This window comes from Chenopodium album, chromosome 1 (assembly GCF_948465745.1).
Source record: "Chenopodium album chromosome 1, dcCheAlbu1.1, whole genome shotgun sequence".
In the NCBI taxonomy this organism is placed as follows: Eukaryota; Viridiplantae; Streptophyta; class Magnoliopsida; order Caryophyllales; family Amaranthaceae; genus Chenopodium; species Chenopodium album.
Genome location: NC_137834.1, coordinates 9341062 through 9361304, shown reverse-complemented (window position 1 = coordinate 9361304; position 20243 = coordinate 9341062). Strand labels below are relative to the sequence as shown.

The 20243-nt window shown below is 35.1% G+C and overlaps 1 protein-coding gene across 1 annotated transcript; it reads left to right on the top strand.

Moving 5' to 3' along the window:
• Window positions 1-12122: 12122 nt before the first annotated feature.
• LOC145627960 (uncharacterized) lies at window positions 12123-19654 on the top strand. The gene is made up of 9 exons (XM_081680303.1): window positions 12123-12358; window positions 12463-12520; window positions 12696-12909; window positions 13142-13395; window positions 13480-13614; window positions 14330-14413; window positions 18771-18830; window positions 19239-19355; window positions 19613-19654. Exons 1-9 carry the CDS (start codon window positions 12123-12125, stop codon window positions 19652-19654), a joined length of 1200 nt encoding a protein of 399 aa, XP_081536429.1.
• The last annotated feature ends 589 nt before the right edge of the window (window positions 19655-20243 follow it).

The window sequence follows — 20243 nt, the reverse complement described above, 5'->3', positions numbered from 1 at the left end:
ATTAATGGAGTCTTAGTAATATAAATAGTTGAGTCGTGTGTTGAGTCTATAATTTAATGATGCATGATGATTGATTATTAGTAGCATGTTATGGATTTCTTAATTTATTTTGCAGCTTGTATGTACTCAGCTTTGCTGATTGCGTGCTTTGTGTGTCTTTCTTTGGTCATGGCCTTCGCCTTTCAATGACCCTGTGACGATCCAATTTTTACACTTGTAATATTGGGGAGCATAATTAATTACCACAGGTTCTTACTCATGCAGCATTCATCAGGGTTGTGGGATCTTGAGTAGAGAGTTGGTTGTTTGCATTTTATTTCTTTTGCAAGTTTGAATTTATTTTAATTCGATTTTATTCGACACTATTTCTTTTGGGTTTGAATTTATTTGAACACTGAATTTAATCACTTACTACTTTTATTGGGTTTTGAATAAGGGCCTTAATGGTTCCAAGTTGTATGACTTAATTTGGTTTCATTCGTTGGTTTTGAAACTTATTTATAACTGATTTAGTTTTCCGCTGCTATTTTCTGATAAAGCCTTAACGTTTGAACACGTGGCGGTAGCACGCCAGTAATTCTCTTGAATATTGTTCAGGGTCCTCACAGGTTTAAAGAGAGAATTATTGGGGTGTTACAATGTCGGTGCTTTTGCTGTGATGACAATCCTCTTTTCTTTGGGAATAGTTGTCAACACAACTCTTGTATGATGTATGACAATCCGATTTATGGAAAGTTGTCAATGCTTCGTAACAATCCATCCTTGGAAATGTTGCCACGATGAAGCGATAATCCGTATCTCGGAAAGAGTCGATCGACAATCCACTTCGGGAAAATTTGCCACTTGCTGAAATGAATGACAATCCACGTTGAGGAACTGTTGCCGAAATTTATGATGAGTGGAGACCTGCGACAATCCTTTGGGAAATTTTGCCATAGGGAACTAGGTGTATGACAATCCAATCTCGGAAAACTTGCCAAAGATCAATGAATGTATGACAATCCGAACTTGGAAAAAATTGCCAAACAGAGAAGGAACACGACAATCCACGCTTGGAAACTTTTCCAGAGATGACAATCCAATCTTGGAAAAATTGTCGTTTGAAGAAGATGCGCGACAATCCATATTTTGGAAATATTGTCAGTTGGAGATGACAATCCAATCTTGGAAAAATTTTCGTATAAGTGATGCGCTTGCTTTTGAACCGATGCCTTGGTGTTTGTAATGAGCCAATACTTAGGCGCTTAAGCTAAGTGAGACGCTTTTTTGTCAGGTCAATCACTTACTACGATTGTAATCGAGTCGACTACTAACCATGTCAATTTGCTTATAGGGGCTAACTGGCGTACCAAGGAACCCGAAATTGCTATATGAGGTCGAAATAACCATTCTGAGAGGCTTCGAGTTGTCGCTGCTGAAATATCGCTGGCGCCAAGAATTGGCTCTGTCGCCAGACGCTGAGATCTAGCGTCAGGCGCTGAACTCTGTCGCCAGACGACAGCCTTGTTGTTTGGCGCTGGAGTCGGGTCTTCCCTATTCTGCTCTTGCTGCCGTTGTTGCTTGGTTTTGCTCCGAACTTTGAGCTTGGTCGTTTCCTTTCAACCAAATCTGCTCAAATCTTTTGTAAATTAAAGCTCTTCATCTCTAATCTACTGATCTATGTAACTCCTCTTATCTTGGAGGAATCTTCCTGTGTCATATTCGCGATTTTTCGAAAAAAATCCGGGAATGTTCTCGCTTGCTGGGATGCACCTGCATTTATATTTTTGACTATAGGACTTTTTCCCTTCTTTCTTTAAGGTTGACCTAAGACTTAGTGTTGACTTAATGTGATAACACGACATGACTCAATGTGTACATGACTTGTGTGTGCATTGTAATTTGATCGTGCGACTCGAAAAATGCAAAAAGGCAAAAATTTTCCGTCATTTTTGTGGAGGGTACCGACTTTCTCCCGAAAAAGAAAGACACGAAAAAGAATCGAAGTGAAGTTTTTTAAGGTGCATGTTGAATGAGCATAATCAAATGTTGTCTCTCACAGTACAAGGATTGTAACATCTTAGACTATCCTAGTTGACTCGATAATGAAAGTATTTAGGTAACTTAGGCACAGAGGCTAAGCACTTCATACTTCGATGCAATGATATTATGATTGATGAGTGATTTTGTTATGACGAAGTATGCTTCAATGTTGTGTTAAGATTTCATGACAAAGAGTTCCTAAGGGAAGGACTATTTGGTCATATATCTGTGATGTGTGTGATAGTGATTCTAATGTTAGGCCGCAAAGGCTAAGTATGTGGAAATATATTATTTTTTAAAAGAGTCAAATGGTGGTGACTCTTAGGCTAGGTAAGCTAATTATGTAAGGATCAAGCCCCCAAGTCTAGCTTTAAGTGAATAAGGATGAGCATTGGAGATCCCTTGATATGACCATGATGTGTGAATGTGAATGTGAATTTGAATGCATGTTTATTACAGTCGCACTCCTTTGTGAGGTTGTCTACGTATCCGTTAGGAATCAGGCCGAACGTAGCTCTAGCCGAACCTCGCACAAGTGTGTGTATACCTCAAAAAGGTCTTTTTAAGGGTTGTAACGTGGTTAGGCTAAAGGTTATAGAAGAAAGGGATAAAGGCTCAAGACCCTAGATAAGCCCCCAAGGTGTGCAATCTTGCTTTTGAATCTTTATATTTTTATGCTTGAAGTTTCTCACTCTTTTTTATTTCTTTTTGCTTTAGCATTTATTTTATTTTTATAAGTGTGGGCAATCTCGATCATGCGGTTTATCACTCACTTGGCATTCATGTTTCTCAGGCACGGTACCGAGCACTCGATAAGAGACGCAATCTAAGACATGTTCATATCAAAGACATTGGAACACTTGCCCTTTTGTACACTTTTATTTATTTTTTGCTTATTTTATTTATTTTGATCTTTTGAAATCACTCAAGCTTTTGAAATTGCATAAGTTACACACCATTCCATCCCGAGGTTAGGTAGATATGGGTTGAAGAAGAAAGGTCTATTGTTAGACGAGGCTCAAAGTGGTTTATCAAAAAAGGATTGTATATTTGAAGGATGAAAGGTAATATGATGTGGCTACAAGGGGTGCCTCAAATCATTGGTATACCTTGTGCTTAGTTTGACATGGTTTTTTTTTTTTTTTTTTTAATGCAATGTAATGAAATGATCATATGCCAGAAAATAAATGCTCATTTTATTGGGGAAAAGAAAGAATCTATAAAATTAATCTAAGGGGAATAAAAAGGTGTCTATGCTAGACTTATTGGGGAAAGGGTAAATAAAAAAGAAATAGAAAAAGAGGTCACGAAATCTTGTTGTTGAAGCTCGCCTCTTGTCTTGTGTTGTTTGCTTTATCATCACTCGTTCTTCTTGTTAACCGGAGGCATGGGAAGCTTGTTATTATCAATCAAATGTTGGATAGCCTCCTTTAGCTTCCAACAGCTCTCAGTATCATAACCCCTACCTTGATGGTACTTGCAGTGTTCATCTGAATTCCAACTAGGCAATCTCTTTTCAGGTGCGGGATCTTGAATAGGTCCAATGGGAGTAATGAGTCCTTTGGCATGGAGTCGATCGAAGGCAGTATCGTAGCTCATCCCAATGGGGGTGAAGTCTTTCCTTAGTTGCTTCTTAGATCCTTGGTTATCCATGGCTAAAACTTCACTGAGATCAAAGGTACTAACATTGTTACTAGAGTGGGCGTTTTTGGAAGAAGAAGGATTGTCGTTCTTCTTTCCTTTCCAGCCACCGTGGTTACTATTGTTAGTAGCTTTTTGCTTTGCGAGGTCATCTTCGATCTCGATTCCGATGTCATAAACGGCCTTAAAAGTATTCAAGTTGTGTTGATATTTTAAGTGCTTTGAATACTTTTCTTGTAAGTTCTTGATAAACATCCTCACAGACTCTTTTTCGGTGGGCACCTCAATCATCTTAGCGGAAGTTTCCCTCCACTTATTGAAGAAAGAATTAAAGCTTTCATTATCTTTTTGTCTTAGCACCTCGAGCTATCTAAAATCGGTTCGACTTGAATATTACACTTATATCTATTAATGAAAGCGTTTACAATAGCATCCCAAATAGAGGTTTTCTCTTTGTCAAGGGAGAAGAACCATTGTTGGCAAACGGTTTCAAGAGATAAAGAAAACAAGGAATGAAAGACTTTCTTATCAATCCCCTTAATGTTCATTATAGTTTCAAAGGCCCTTAAGTGAAGGTAAGGATTATCTGTTGCCTTGAATTTTGGGATGTCGTTGGCATTGAACTTATGCGGAAGAAGTTCCCTGTCCACCAAGACCCCTTGTGAACTAATGCCTTGAAACTTGTAATCACTAGATAGCTTGCTCAAGCTTTCTTGCATAAGGTCCATTTGTTGTTGCTTCACAGAGTCATTGATTTTGATAGCTAAAGCCTTCAACGCCTCAGTCACGCCAGTCAATTGACTCCTAAGTTCATTAACTTCCTCTTGAGTTGCCATTATCTTTTTAGCTTTCCTCTTTTGACGAATCGGTTTATCAAAAAGTAAGACTTGAATAAAGAGGTTGTCCTTGATTAATCGCCCTTCTCTCCTCGACCAAGTACTGTGGAAAAGGAATTTGGGGATATTCATTGTTAATTATTTGACTCAAACTCTATTCAACATGCAATGGATGGATGAAGTGAAGAAAGATGATGTAGAAGGAAGGATATGAAGAATTAGGAATGGAATGTACCCCTAACTCATGCATGAACCCAAGACATGGTCGTGGTGATATATACTCAAAGTGTGTGCTAAGACTAGTGAGTGTAGGTGACATATTAAGACTCGTGTCATGACCATGTGGCTAGACTATGTGACTAGACTCGAACAAAGACTAAGTTAAGATTTCACGTATATACATTAAACTAGACAAACTGAGGTATTTTAGTCATAACTTTTGATATGTGACTCTGATTGGGATGAAACCAAAGCCAAATTAAATATAAAACTCGGGGCTACAGATCCATAGGTTGTAAGACTCGTAGTTATTCCTAGAACTCCGTATATGACCAAAACAATTTGACGCTTGTGCGGTATACGGGAATAAAAATCCGGGTTGACTTAAAGAAACTATGACTCGACTTAAGGCATATTTATTAGCTCAAATTAATTAAACAATTAATTAAGCAAAGTCCTTTAGTTATTAGTTAGTTTATTTAGTCTTAACACAAGTCAAACAAACGGTTAGGAAAAAATCACATAGAGTATGCACAACAAATAATACACAATTAGTCAAATAGGCACAATATGATGCAATGAGTTTGCAACCTAACCATGGCTCTAGTTCTCTAAAGTTCAGGATATGGGTTAGTTAAAGAGGGTCCATGGTTAATTGTCCGGATGCACCGCGCGGAAGCTTAACCGTGAAGGGTTGGCGCGAGTGGATGGGACACCGCGAGTTAAGAAAAACTCGCTTCCATGGTTTGGTGAATTCAACATTCTCGGATGTACCCTTTGTTGCACATAGCGTTCAATCAGGTAGATGGAGCATGAATTTCCAGAGGGTTATGTCCATATGTAGAACACATATGGGTTTCAGAAAAGTGAGAAAAACTCAATCAGGAAGTAGGATCGAGCAAACAGTACTAAAAACTGGTCAAAATTAGAACGCATATTTCTGGCTCGGTATTGGAGGCCAGCGCCACAATTTGGCTTTAGCGGCTGGCGACAGAAGCTGTCGCTTGACGCTAACGTCAAATAATTGGCGCTAGACTTTGTTCCCTGACGCTAGTTGCTACATGCCTCAGCAGCTTTCTGTGCTCGATAAAATTTTCCAGTTTCGCGCAGCATTATTTCGATCCTATTTGTGAAAGATATTCCTCAAATTTCCTACGTGTAAAAATCCTATGTTTTAACTCATTAAGAATGGTCTTTCCAATGAGATCTTTTTTATGCATATGACAATAATGTTAATCAAAATTACGCAAATGAAATACTTAGAACTTTTCGAGTCTCATCCACTCATTCTAAATCATTGTCGAAATAAATTTCAGGAATTAAAATAGAAATCCTCCCCAGTGGAGTCGCCAAAAACTGTAGGGAATATTTCAAGCATTACCCCTAGCTTGAACCCCACTGTGATCATACACTTAAGTACGGTAGCGTCCAAAGAGAAAGAAGATAGAGCAAAAGAGTCGCCAACAAGTTTTAGGAACTTGTAAACCGTTCACGAGGTGAAGGTTACACCCCTTAACGATCCAGGAGATTGTCAACTCTAATAGGTCTAGAACCATGACTGGTAGTTCGGGGATGAAGGTACAAATCCAACCTAAAAGAGATTGAACCTGCCCTAATAATAGGCCTCTACTTTATTCTGATCGTATTCAATTCATGTGCGCTTTCTGACTAACATACAATTATTAGGATTACCCTAAACTTGGATGTCTCGTATCTCTTTCTAATAACAAAATACACATTAGTAAGGGCCTGTTCTCATTAACTGAACTCAGCTGAACTGAACTGAACTGAACTGAACTGAACTGAACTGAACTAAACTGAACTGAACTGAACTGAACTGAACTGAACTGAACTGAACTGAACTGAACTGAGCTGAACTGAACTAAACTAAATTGAACTGAACTGAACTGAACTGAACTGAAATGAATGTTTTATGAGAGAAGGAAATTAGGAGCTGAACTGAACTGAACTGAAGTGAAGTGAATTGAACTGAGCTGAACTGAACTGAACTGAACTGAGCTGAACTAAACTGAACTGAACTGAACTGAATTTCAATGTAAGAGAACAGACCCTAACTTCAAGGAAAATATAAAACAATTAAATTAAATTAAATAATTGAAAGAGAGATTTGGAACCAAACCCTCGGAAATTAAAACCTTTCACATCTAAGGAAAAGACAACTTCGAACTTGGCTAGGTGTGTCTAGTGCTAATGTATGAGGAATTTTGTATGTAAAAAGGTAGGCTTAGAAAGAGATAGAGAGGGAGTAAGAGTAATCAAGAGATTCTTGATGAGAGTTGGTGATATTTGATGAGAATTGATGATTGAAAACAGAATTTTAAGAGGATATTTATAGAGAAAATCAGTCGGATGGATAAAAAAAAGAATCAGAGTTTCAACGAGAATAAAACACGATTAGCGCCAAACGCTGGTCATTAGCGTCAGGCGCTAATGCTTGTCGTCAGGCGCTAATAATCAGTTTCACGCGTTTTTGTTTTTATCATATCTTTTGATCCAAAAGTTCAAATAAGTCGTATAATATGTCGTTGGAAAGATCTTGAAGTTTACTTTCCAACCCAATTAGAATCAAATTAAAATCTTTTGTAGATAAAAAGATATGGCCGAAATAGTGGAAGGGTGTCAGTTTTGGATAGAGTTTCATATCTCATTCATATCTTTTTCGTTATAGCTCGGATCTAATATTATAATATATCATTGGAAATATAATTTCAAGATCTATCCAACCATATAAAATTTGGATAAATATTATGAGGTACGAAAATAAAATCTGAATATATTCTACTTCGTACAAAACAAGGATTCTTAAAAGGAGTAGTTTTATTCAATTTCAAAATCTTTGAAACATAACTATCGTATTAGGATTTAAAAGAACCTTCTAGAGTATTCTAGAAGACTATAATTAATCCTAATATCTTTAGGAAGGATAATTAATAATAGGCCCTCCCCTAGATCATTGGGTCGCATATAAAAACCAAATCGGGTCCAGTTTAGTATTTTGGCCATAACTTCCTCATTATTTATCGGAATTGGGCTTATAATATATCGTTGGAAAGTTCTTTTCAAAACCCATCCAAATACACTATTATTTGACCCTTATCATAGACTAAATTAAACTGAAATTCACGTTTTTCATAAATAAGGTAAGAAAAGAAATATTTTCAAAAACAGAAAGAAGAGATATTTTAATAAAAACATCCTCATCACTAGACTTTTCACACTTTCGCTTTGTTCAATAATCAAATGACGTGAAAGGTATTCATCACTGGGTTTGGTTTTGGGGAGACACATTGGGTGTCTACACTTGATCACCCATTGACCCCAACACTATTAGTTTGCTATTGTTGATAACTGATGTGGGACAAAATATGGTGAGCATTTATAATTCCTGCTGGCTAATCTGTCATTCTTGATTAAATTTCTATTGTCATTTTTGAAATGAGGATCAAATTATTGAAGTCATCTAGAAGCCTAATCAAGTTTAGAGGAATCATGAGTGAACTTGGTGATCGAAGACGACTAAATTGCAACCCATGGGAATCTGGAGAACAGTGGATGGTTTTGTTTAGGAGATGGGCTTATAATATTAATAACAAGTGATATTGGAAGAAGGATTTATTTAATTTATATTGCTATACTAAATATTTAGATAAAGGGTCTGTTCGGCAAAACTAGCTGTAGTTGTTGGCTATTAGCTTTTGAGTAGCTGTGAGTTGTAGAGGTAGTTGTGAGCTGTCAAGTAGTAGCTGTTAGAGGTCAGCTGTTATGGTAGCGGTTCATACTATGAGTGTTCGGTAAAAGTAGCGATTGAAACTATAAAATACAGTCATTATTATTGTTATTGTTATTGTTATTGTTATTGTTATTGTTATTGTTATTATTATTATTGTTATTGTTATTATTATTATTTTTTTTGTGACTTGTTATGTATCATATATTTGATAATTTTAAATATTACATAGTATAATATATATTGCTAATAAATAATCAATTTAAAAAATAAGGTAGAAAAAAAACACTCCTCATAAAATGAAAGGGAAAAAAAAGATATTAATATAGAAAATTTTGATATTATGGTTGACTGAAACAAATAACACTGAGTCAAAAAGATAAAAACATTAAAAAAAAATATCATTATTTAAAAAAAAAAAAAAAGGTTAAACGCTACTTTACAATTTCAAAAGCTATATTTTTTAGCTTTCAACAACAGCTACTTAAAAGCTATATCTACCGCTAACGGCTACTTAAAACACTACTTCACCAAACACTAATATTATTTTAAGGTAGTGTTTTGACTTGGTCTAAAAGATAACAGCTACCTTAAAAGCTAATGCCGAACATACCCAAAAGCTTGTGCAATGCACAATTTTTTAATACATAAATCTCAAAAAAAAAAAAAAAAATTATTGCATATATGAAGAATACCCGATTCAAAAGTTGTCATTTTAATGGTAAATCAATGGTAGATAAAAAAAATTTAGTGATACATGGCCATATTTTATAATAATCCCAACTTTCACGAATTTTGTTTCAATAATCCCAACTTTAAATTATTTTGGAATAATCCGAACATTGAGGGTTGTTGGTTTTCTTCAATCCCAAAAACCGTTGACCGGTTGAATGGTTTTTTTTATCAAATTAAAAAAATAAAAAAAAACAGCTAAACCCATGAGCCTGCCACCTACCACGACATCCGGCCAGCCACCCTATGACGATGGTCGGCCGTCCAACAGTATCGGTTTCTCCCTCCCTTCGCCACCGTAGCCAACCCTTTCCCCTCCTCCCGCCGGCCAATTGGCCCCAGCCAGAACCCCTTTTCATTTTCTCTCTCCTCTCAATTGCCTCCAAGGGCTCCAACCACTCTGGCAGCCCCCTTACTTCGACAGCTCACAAAACTCCCTTTAAACCCCTCCCTTACTCCCGAAAACTCTTAACCCGCCCCTGAAACTCTGCTTTCTTTGGTGGGTTATTGGGGGTTTGGCTGGAATTTGCGATTTTGGGGTTTTGCGCAATGGCTGCGATTAAGGGATTTAGTGTCTGCGAGTTTAGGGAAACGGTGGTTGCATGGAGGAATGGGAGGGGGGAAAAAGACGATGCAAGGGGTGGGGGAGACGCAACGGTCCGGCGAGGGGAGGGTTGGCATGCTGGGCTGTGGTAATAGAGTTTAAGGTGGACCAGTGTGGGAAGGGGGAGCTGGCTGATTTTTATTTTTTAAATTAACTTTTTGGGTTGTGGTGGTAGAGGTTAAGGTGGACCAATTAGATGCTCGACTCAGCTCGTTAAGACTTCCAGTCGATCTTGAACTTAAGTCTAGCCTCGTCGAACCGAGCTTTGGCCGAACCGAGTTCGAATAGTTCACGAATAGCTTAGTCTCATTTATCAGTTATCACCGCTATCCGCACCCTTACTAGTCATGCTAAAATTTTGCTCTCCACCGAAACCTCCTCCCCTACCTCCCTGAAGCCAGGATTTGGGTACTAATCCAAGGCTAATTCTTCGTTCATATCTTGCTCAGGCACATGATTAAGGCTCTTCCCCATTTCCCCTTCAACAATGCGGGGTCTTTGAGGGAACACTAAGATTTTGATTTTAGAACGAAGCTTTGATATGGAGGAGGAAGTTTAATTAAATAATGTCATATTTTGAATTTTGATTAGTAATTACCATCATTAATGTAAGAGATATGTCTTGAATCGGGAGCTAGGAAGATAAATGTCGGAAACTAGGAAAGTAGGGCAAGACACGTTCATGCCTTGGGGAGGCATGGACAAGACTGACTAGGCACGTCCGTGCTTAACAGAGGCACATCTATGCCATAGCGAGCTTCACAGGTGTTCGGCCAGGCACGTCTGTGCCATCAGGAGGCACGTTCGTGCTTAGACGGAATTCCGACGAGTCACGTCCATGCCTCAGCATTTTTTTTATTTTGGTGCTTTTTTGGATGTGAGGCACGTGCCTCAGCATTTTTGGCCGATTTTGGATACTTTGCTCGTGGGATTTATTTCCTTAAATAAAGTCTATCTTTCTAGTGTATGGGTTAATAACTTAATATAAATACCCTAAGATTATTTCCTTGTTATTATGATATTTATTATCAATCTGTAATGGGATTTCCTCAAGATCAATAAAGTTTTTCTCTCGCCTATTCGTGGACGTAGCCAACACACTGTTGGTCAGGGGCGAACCATAAAAGGGGTTCCACTAGGTTTGGCCCTTGATGACTTTTGGGGAAAATTTTTTAAAGCCCAATTAAAAAAAAAAAAAAACCCAACTGATGGCTTTATGCGGCTAGTAAACTAAGGAAATTTAGGAAAAGGAAAAGATTCCTTCCCAATTCCCCAAAAAAGTATCTAGAAATTGTGAAACCTAAACCATATAGCCTTTTCCATCCCTCTACTCCGTATTACACATCAAGTCATCAATACCATTAAATAATTGATAAATATTCACTTTTTCCAAGGTTCCAATTCAATTCCAACTTCCAAGAACAAATTACAATTTTACAATATCACTATATCAGGTATTATACTCGACTACTTTCTCAATTTTTTGTTTTTAAGTTTTTGTTTTCAATTATTTTTTACTTTTTGCAATTAATTTTTTTTTTATGTTATACTATGTACTATTGATTAATTTGAGCATTAATAAACAAATTGATAATTTTAGGTGACAAGACGTTACCAAAGTCAATAAATTACTTAGCTCAAAGTATAGAGCACGTTTTGCTTTCGGTATGTCGTTCTTTATTTCTCTATTAATATTTATCAATTGATAAGTTATTTTTAACTTTTGATTTACACTTGTGATTTGTGAATTGTAATGCATTGATAATTAACAAATTAGTCACTAATGAATGTATGCTTAATTGCTTAAAGTTAGTTTCTTGTTTTCATTCATATTATAGTTTTTAATTGGTTGTTACTTGTTACTTTGTTAGAATTAAATAATTAATTAAAATGTAATTGTTTTTTTCAAGAAAGATGTAGGACATTTATAAAATAAATTTAACTTATAAATAATTTCAAGTAAACAAATATGAACAAACAAAAATCTATTACCTCCTTTTTCAAACGAAAAGAGCCAGAAAATGACACAATACCCGATGAAAATAATCCAGTTAATGAAGATACTCCTACCCGGACACATAATCACGAAGAAGGTCCCTCGATCATTGATAATGACAACGTGGATATCAATTCTTTAGAACGTGATCCAGGGTTACGTCTTCCAACATGGGCTTATCCAATTGGAAAACGAAATGAAATAAGACGTGCTTATATTAAATTGGGGCCTTATCAACCTCAATTGGTAGAATATCCATTTGCAGGGCCTATAAAGCATCGTCGCCGATTTCAATCTACTTAGTTTGCTAAGTTCCCAGATTTGATGGAATATTCACCTTCTAAAGATGTTGCGTTTTGTCTACCTTGTTATATGTTTACTGAAACACCAAATTCTCGGGCAAAAACGTTTACTTTGACCGGATTCAACAATTGGAAAAAAGTCAATGACGGGAAACGTTGTGGGTTTCTTGCTCAATTGGAGAAGGTCCATGTACAGCTCATCGAAATGCGGTTCAATTATACAGGACTCTTCTTAAGCAAAAAGCAAAGATTCGTAATGTTTTTTACAAACAAACTGAAATGCAAATCAAGCAAAATCGATTGCGTTTAAAGGCCTCTATCGATGTCTTTCGCTTGTTGACTACATAATCTTGTGCTTTAAGAGGTCCCAATAAAACAAATAATTCTGAGAATCAAGGAAACTATCTTGAGTTCAGAAAGGTACTGGCTGCATATAATAAAGATGTTTTCAAAGCTATAAGACAAGCTCCTTATAATGCCAAATATACTGCTCCCTCGACTCAAAAAAGAGATTCTCCATATTATTTCAAATAAGGTTCGCAACTATATTAGACAAGAAATTGGTAACTCTAAATTCTGTATTATTGTTGATGAGGCTCGAGATGAATCTAAAAGAGAGCAAATGGGTCTTGTTTTAAGGTTTGTTGAAAAATATGGAACAATTAGGGAGCAATTTTTTGACCTTATACGAGTTTTCGATACCACGGTAGCAATACTTAAAATAGAATTGTGTTCAGTTCTTGCTCGATATAATTTATCTGTTGAAAATATTCGAGGGCAAGGATATGATGGTGGTAGTAACATGAGAGGTGAGTGGAATAGTTTGCAAGCATTAATTCTTTCTGATTGTCCATATGCTTATTATGTCCATTGTTTGCTCATCGTTTACAATTAGCATTGGTTGCCGCATCTAGAGATATTAGAGTAATACATCAGTTTTTTTTCAAATTTGAATTTCATTATCAATATCATTGTTTCATCTCCTAAACGGGTTGACCAAATCTGATGAAATTAAAAGGCTATTATCTATTGGTGAAATAGGCAGTGGTAGAGGAGCTAATCAGACGAATACTTTAAAAAGAGCCGGAGATACACGTTGGGGTTCATATATTTACTCTATTCGTAGCTTGATGAAAATGTTTGATGCAACAGTGTTAGTACTTGAACACATCTCGAATGATAAGTCTTGTAATTCTTCTCAACGTGGGGATGCTGATGCTGCTTTAGATCTAATGATTTCCTTTGATTTTGTGTTCATTGCCCGTTTAATGGAAGAAATTTTGGGAATAGCTAACGTTCTATGTCAAGCCTTACAATAAAAGTCCCAAGATATTGTCAATGTTGTGAAATTAGTGTCTACAAATCATGCACTAATTCAGGATATGAGAGAAAATGGATGGGAAAGTTTTTTAGAGTCGGTGGTATTGTTTTGTCACCAACATGATATTTTAATACCTGATATGAATTCTCCTAATATAGCTCGTAGGGGTCGAGCTCGTCATCAACAAGATCAAGTTACAATGAATCATTTTTATCGAGTTGAAATATTTTTGGGTGCAATTGACATACAATTACAAGAGCTAAATTGCAGATTTAATGATGACGCGCGCTTTAGAGCTCTTAACTTTATCATCTTTGTTAGAGCCCAAGAACGGATTTAAAAATTTTGATCTTGAAAAGGTTTGCTTGATTGCAGAAAGGTTTTACCCCGTGGATTTTACGGAGCAAGAAAGGTACCATTTATGGTATCAATTGCAACACTTTTTTTGTGAAGCAAAAAATGAGCCTAGTTTGACTCATCATTCTACCTTGGAGGAATTTTGCGAACACTTGGCACAAATAGGAAAATCAAATGTATACTTTTTGTTTGATAGACTAATACGTCTAGTTTTGACCCTTCATGTCTCAACAACTACCACTAAAAGAGCATTTTCAGCAATGAAGATCATGAAAACAAGACTACGTAACAAGATAGAGGATGAGTTTTTGGCCGATAGTTTAGTTATTTCCATTGAAAGGAAGATTTCTAAGTCATTTAGTACTAAGTCAATTATTGACGATTTCAAATTATTAAAAGAAAGACGAGCCTTACTTTAATAGTTTGCTAAAGGAATATATTGTGACATTTGTATGAGAAAGAATTAGATTGTGACACTTGCATTTTTTTTAATTGTTTGGTAATATTTATTATATTTAGTTATATTCTTATACTCCTTGTCATTGTTCTAGACGTATACTTATGTTAGATATAATTGGCCCCCGAAAGAAAAGATTTCAAGATCCGCCACTGCTGTTGGTAAACCACGTAAATCTGTGTGTGTTATTTATTTATTTTGCATTCGTTAATTTGTTCTTTCTCACATCCGTTATAACAATTAAAATTGTGGGCTTATGAAATTTGGGTCACTGATCACACTAAAGTACTAAACACAACACATGACACTAAGATTCTAAGAGCATGTGTTGGTACGACCGTAAGAGTATATATTTGCTTAGAAACGAATTCAATTAAACTATAATTGTTACCGAGTTTTGGTTATAATGTTTGGGTGACAATTACCATTTTCTCGGGGTAACGGTTTCCATTTATTTATTACCTCTCTAAAACCTAAGGTAACTATTAACCTTAACGACTTAACCTCATCAAACAAAAAGAGAGGGAGATAACTAAAACCGTATAAGTGATTCATTTTCATGGTTAAACCAAACACATAAAAAGATAAAGACTCAAAAAATTCCTTTTCTCGCTCTTAATTATTTTTTTTTTCACTTTATTTCTAATCTATTACTTATTACTAAAACAAACATGCTGACATCATTAATGGACACATGTTAGTTTTTTTATTAAAAAATTTCCCGCCTAAATTATTTTTGACATCATAATTTCTTTTTTTTTTCTATATTCCAAAACTGAATAAATACGGTGTTTCTTTAAAAAATAATTAATAAGATTATAATTTTTTTAAATATAAAATTGACAACTAATTAAACAAATAATGGCTACTTAATTCGTGCAACGCACGAGATTAAATTAGTATTCATACTAGACGGTAAAGGCTACACATACTAGACGCACCCTAAACCCAATATAGTCATTTGACTTTGGCTTGTAAAATAACCCGCCTTTTAATGTTTCCTTACACTGCATAATTTCCAAAATGGCAAAATCCATTAGTGTTGCTGTTGCACAGTTGCACTGATAAGACTAGACTACACTCCGAATTTGATGCGTCACCCTGCTAGAAAGCGTGATCAACTGATCATACTCAAAATGACCAAAATTCATCATTATAGTTGCAATTTAAATGGGTAAATTGTAAATCACAATTTTACAAAAATAAATTTAGTTTACTTGTTCATTTCGCTTTACGTAGTATTAATTTTGGGATGTTTTTGATGATTTTCAGCATCTCTTACTTTTCATCAATCATTCGTGGTTCAGGTAATCTACCGCCTTCTTCTTTCCCTAATTTTCTTCAAAATGCTTTTTTTTTTTTTTCAACATTATCATGTGATTTTTTTACTTGATTTTGAGTTTTTCCTTTATATTTTTTTTTTCCTTATTTCCTAAATTCTTTGGTCCTTTTTCTGAAAATTAATTAAAAAAAAAGGTATGGCCTTTTTATTGAGCACATTAAATTAATAAGAACGATTCTTGGTATTTATCATTTTTAATGAGATCAATGAAAAGTAAACCGTTTTTTGAATTGAGGTGCGAAGTACATCGGTTGTGTGGTATGAGTTGAAGAATGAATTCCAATTTTAATTTTAATTTTTTGAAATACAAAAGTAAATAAACTTTCTCCCTCCATTTGATTATAAAATGTGTTACATTGGTTTTATACCATTATCATCTATATGTAATATGTTGATAAAACCCTAGTAAAACAATATGCAATAATCTATAGAATGTTTTAAAATTATAATTCGACTTTAGTATTTTTTAGCGTTAACTAATAACTCGCCGATATAAAATTGGGTACGGGTATGCAATTCGCTACCTAGTAATGTTAAATTAGCCCAAAATGTACCAAAATCACATAATGTATCTTTGTTGGTTCATGTTATGTGGGGGATTTGTGTTATAACTTGTAAAGTATCTATGGTAATGTTTGCAATATTCTTATTTTGATATATGGAGATGAGCTTATGGTGTTAACAAGTGAGATTGGAAATGGGTTTATGTCTTTATGATGTTAAATTGGGAATTAATCAGCAATTTTGTATAGGAAAGGAATAACTAACGAGCTTAGCATTAGTTTGATTGTCTATTAAATAAGTCTCCCCTCTAACATAATTTTGGGCGTTGCAATGGGTATGTTGTATGTATCATGTATGTCAATCACTTTTCAGAACTTCAAAAATTTGAAGTTTAATTGTTCTTATGCAAGTTGGAGTGTTTAGTATAATAGTATATTGCACGGGTTCTCAAAATTAATAGTTCCAAACATGTGACACTATGGTGCGCCCCTTCTAGAAGTATAATGTTGCCTCGTCCAGTGGCGGAGCCAGGATTTTAACAACGGTAGGGCACCTACTACTAAAACACTTTTATCATGCTCTTAAAATTTTTTTCAAAAACAAAAATAAATTCAAGACACATCTACGTACTACAATAGGACAATAAGCAAGAAAAAAAATAGACACATCTACATACCGCCAAAAAAAAAAAAAAAAAAAAAAAAAAAAAAAAAAAAAGACACATCTACGTACCACAATAGGACATTAAGCCAAAAAAAAAAAAAGAAAAAAAAAGGACATTAAGCATAGAAAGAATAGAGAGAGAATTAAAATAAAAATGACACTTAGAAAATTAAAAAAAAAAAAAAAGAATTAAAAAAATAAGGATATTAAGCATAGAAAGAAGGAAAATTTGCAAATTGCAGCCATTTAAAGTCCGTATTTTGCAAATTGCAGCCATTTAAATTTTTTTTTGCAAATTGCAGCCCAAAAGTTCGTATAAATTGTAAATTGCAGCCCGATTCAATTTTTTCATCGGTTTACATGTTGAAAAATGTTCGGTTAAGGTTTTAGGGGTCATTTTAGCTCTCAGGGGTCCGAATTGAGCTCGGAATTAGCAAAAAAATAACGTAAGTGTCTCATATTTACAGTTTCCCACAAATCGATACACTTTTGTTACGCAAAACGAGATACTTGCGTTATTTTTTTGCTAATTCCGAGCTCAATTCGGTCCCCTAAGGCCTAAAATGGCCTCTAAAACCTTAATCGTAGATTTTTCAACTTATAAACCGATGAAAAAGTTGAATCGGGCTGCAATTTACAATTTATATGAACTTTTGGGCTGCAATTTGCAAAAAAAAAAATTAAATGGCTGCAATTTGCAAATTTTCCTAGAAAGAATAAGGAGAATATAAAAAAAATAAGGACACTAAGAAAATTAAAAAATAAAAAAAAGGGAAAAAATAAATGTTGGGTAAGGGATTAGAACCCATGACCTTGGGTAAACAAAGTAATGTGCTATGTTCCAAGTTTCCAACCACTAGGCTACTGGAAGTTTAACTAACATAATACACTTTGTATTCTTTTTAAATACATTTTTAGTAACTTTTTTAGGAAAAAAATCTGGTAGGGCACGTGCCCTACCAGGACCTATAGTGGCTCCGCCACTGGCCTTGTCCCTTGGATAATGAATAATGAGGTTCTTGTTTTTGGTTGTAATTTAGGGCTTTGTTAGTTAGACCTTACTTTTATTGGAACTTGCTTTGTATACTCTAGTATAATATTTGACTATTTGTTGCTTGGACCTTTTACTTTATTTCAAATCCTCGTGTTGAGTCTTCGACATTGACATGGGTACGGAGCTATGAACTTTTGCTTTTCTTTGGTTAAAGATGCTTAGGACACTTACTCATATCTAGTGTGAGTTCTTGAGTATGAGTTATATTGAGTGGTGTGTTTATGGTCGTTGCAGAATATATTGATATTTGATAAAGAAAGTAGTTGTCCTGTACTAATTAGGCATTTTCACTATTCTGGCTTATCTAGTATCTACTAATGCATTACTCCATCAAACCTGCAAGAAAGTCCACATAACAAGCTGCAACATCCTGTTGAGTGCAAGGGCTAAGAAAATATCCTTAATCTCCTTTCTTCAAACCTTTGTCAGTAACTGTATTTTTATACAAATAAGGTTACTGGATCCTAGATGTGATAGTTATGCTGTTACCACGCTCTGATGTGTGAGGGTCATACGCCGTTTGTTAAATGTCACACTGATTTTCTTAGAAGAATGTGAAATTAATGTGTTACCGGGTAGAAAAATGTGCTTGTAAAATCTTACCTGTTCACATAGATCTTTTCCTATTATGCATCAGAAGCTGTCAGATTTAAGATCAGTATTTATGGTTGGCGTTAGTTATTCATAATTGGCACTTGTGATATGCCAATATACCTTGGCTATGCATTAGGGGTCCAGTAGTCCACTACAGGGTTTGATCATGCCATATACCGTGGCTATGTATTTGTTGTTAATGTTGTTAAGCTGATAGAGATTTTTCTTGCAAATTTTCATTGCATGCAAAATTGAGTCCTGTATGTAAATTTTAAGTATGTCAATAGCATACAGAGATTTGTCTCCTTTTAGTGGTTGAATTTTAGGCTCTTGTTCTAACTCTGTTGATATTTTTGCATGGCTTGGTTCTGATTTCAGGGTCTGAAAAGTGTTTCAAGCAATATGCTTAAGATATTGGTCAATCCTGAACTGAATTTGGTGTGACATCTTCTTCAAAGAACTTCCAACTTCTGTGACTCAAACAGGTGAAATGGCTAATCATTCTACTTGTAATTTGTAATCGTTAGAATCCTGTGTTAGTATAGAAATGAACTATTTTACCAAATTTCTGTCCAATTTTGGTGCATCAAGTGCTTAATTTTGTAGAGTACTAAAGATGATTCAAATTTCATTTGCAGTTTTACATGACTAACAACTATGAGAGTTGCATTAATTAATTTTCTGTTGGTAAATAGGTCAGAGAATGTTCATGATCTTTTTGGGCTCTCCTAAATTAGGTTAAGGCACCTTAGCCGACTGATTATATGAGTAAAAGTTGGGATAAGCAAGCTGTGAAGAAATGGATCCAATAGTTTTTATTTTTCTTTTATGTTTAGTGACTATTAGGTTATCAGAAACAAGGTTATTCGCAAGAAGGTAGTTGTGGCAGGCATTGCAGACAAACTACGAAAAAATTGTGTGCATTGCTTTGGGCATGTAAAACGGAGACCCGAGGGTGCACCGGTAAGAAGAGTGGAAGGGTGGGACAATGGTTAAACGAGGGAGAGGGAGACCGAAAATGACTTGGTTGGAAAGAGTTAGGAAGGATATAAAATTTTTGGATTTATATGAGGATTAGCCATTGGATCGTAAGGGATGGAGGAGGATCTTCGTCGATGATTACACGGAATAATCAAATTTGGTTTATGTGGCCGACCCCACTTATGGGATTAATACTTTGATTGAATGATTGTTTGATAGTGACTATTACGTTATCGCAGATGTTTTATGGTTGCCACTTGTTGGAAAATGAAGCTTACTGAGGGAATGGTCTGGCTGTTGTGATTTTTTACTTGTAATAATATGGGATGAAATCAATCTTGATGAAAACATGAGTCCATAACAATTTCCATGACATAAAAATTTCTACTGCATCAAGTATAAGATAGAAAAATAATGTCACTGCTTGAATGACTGAAAACAAACAGTCGAACAATGTCAAACTAGCTAGGAAATTTTATTAGGTCCTTTTTTCAGAAAGTTTGTTCTTTTTGCCTTAGGTTCTGTTCCATGCTTTAAAAAAAATAAATAAAATTATAAGCAGTTATTGTGATTTTTGAACTGGATTTGTAACGACATCTGCCATAGTTTTCTGATTTCTTTGTCTGTAAAAAGTTAAAATGATGAACCCTTCAATGCTAGAAATGCCAAAGTCATTTGATATGTCATTTGTGGGAAGGATACCATTTTACTAAATGTTTCTTTGTTTTTGATTGTTTAGTTAAGAGTTCAATTGCTATCTTGCTATATTAAATCAGTTACTATTGTCTAATGATGATAAATTCGTTCTTAATTTGATGGTTTAACGAAGAGTTCAAGTTCAACTCTGCTATATCTGTTATTGATGATGTT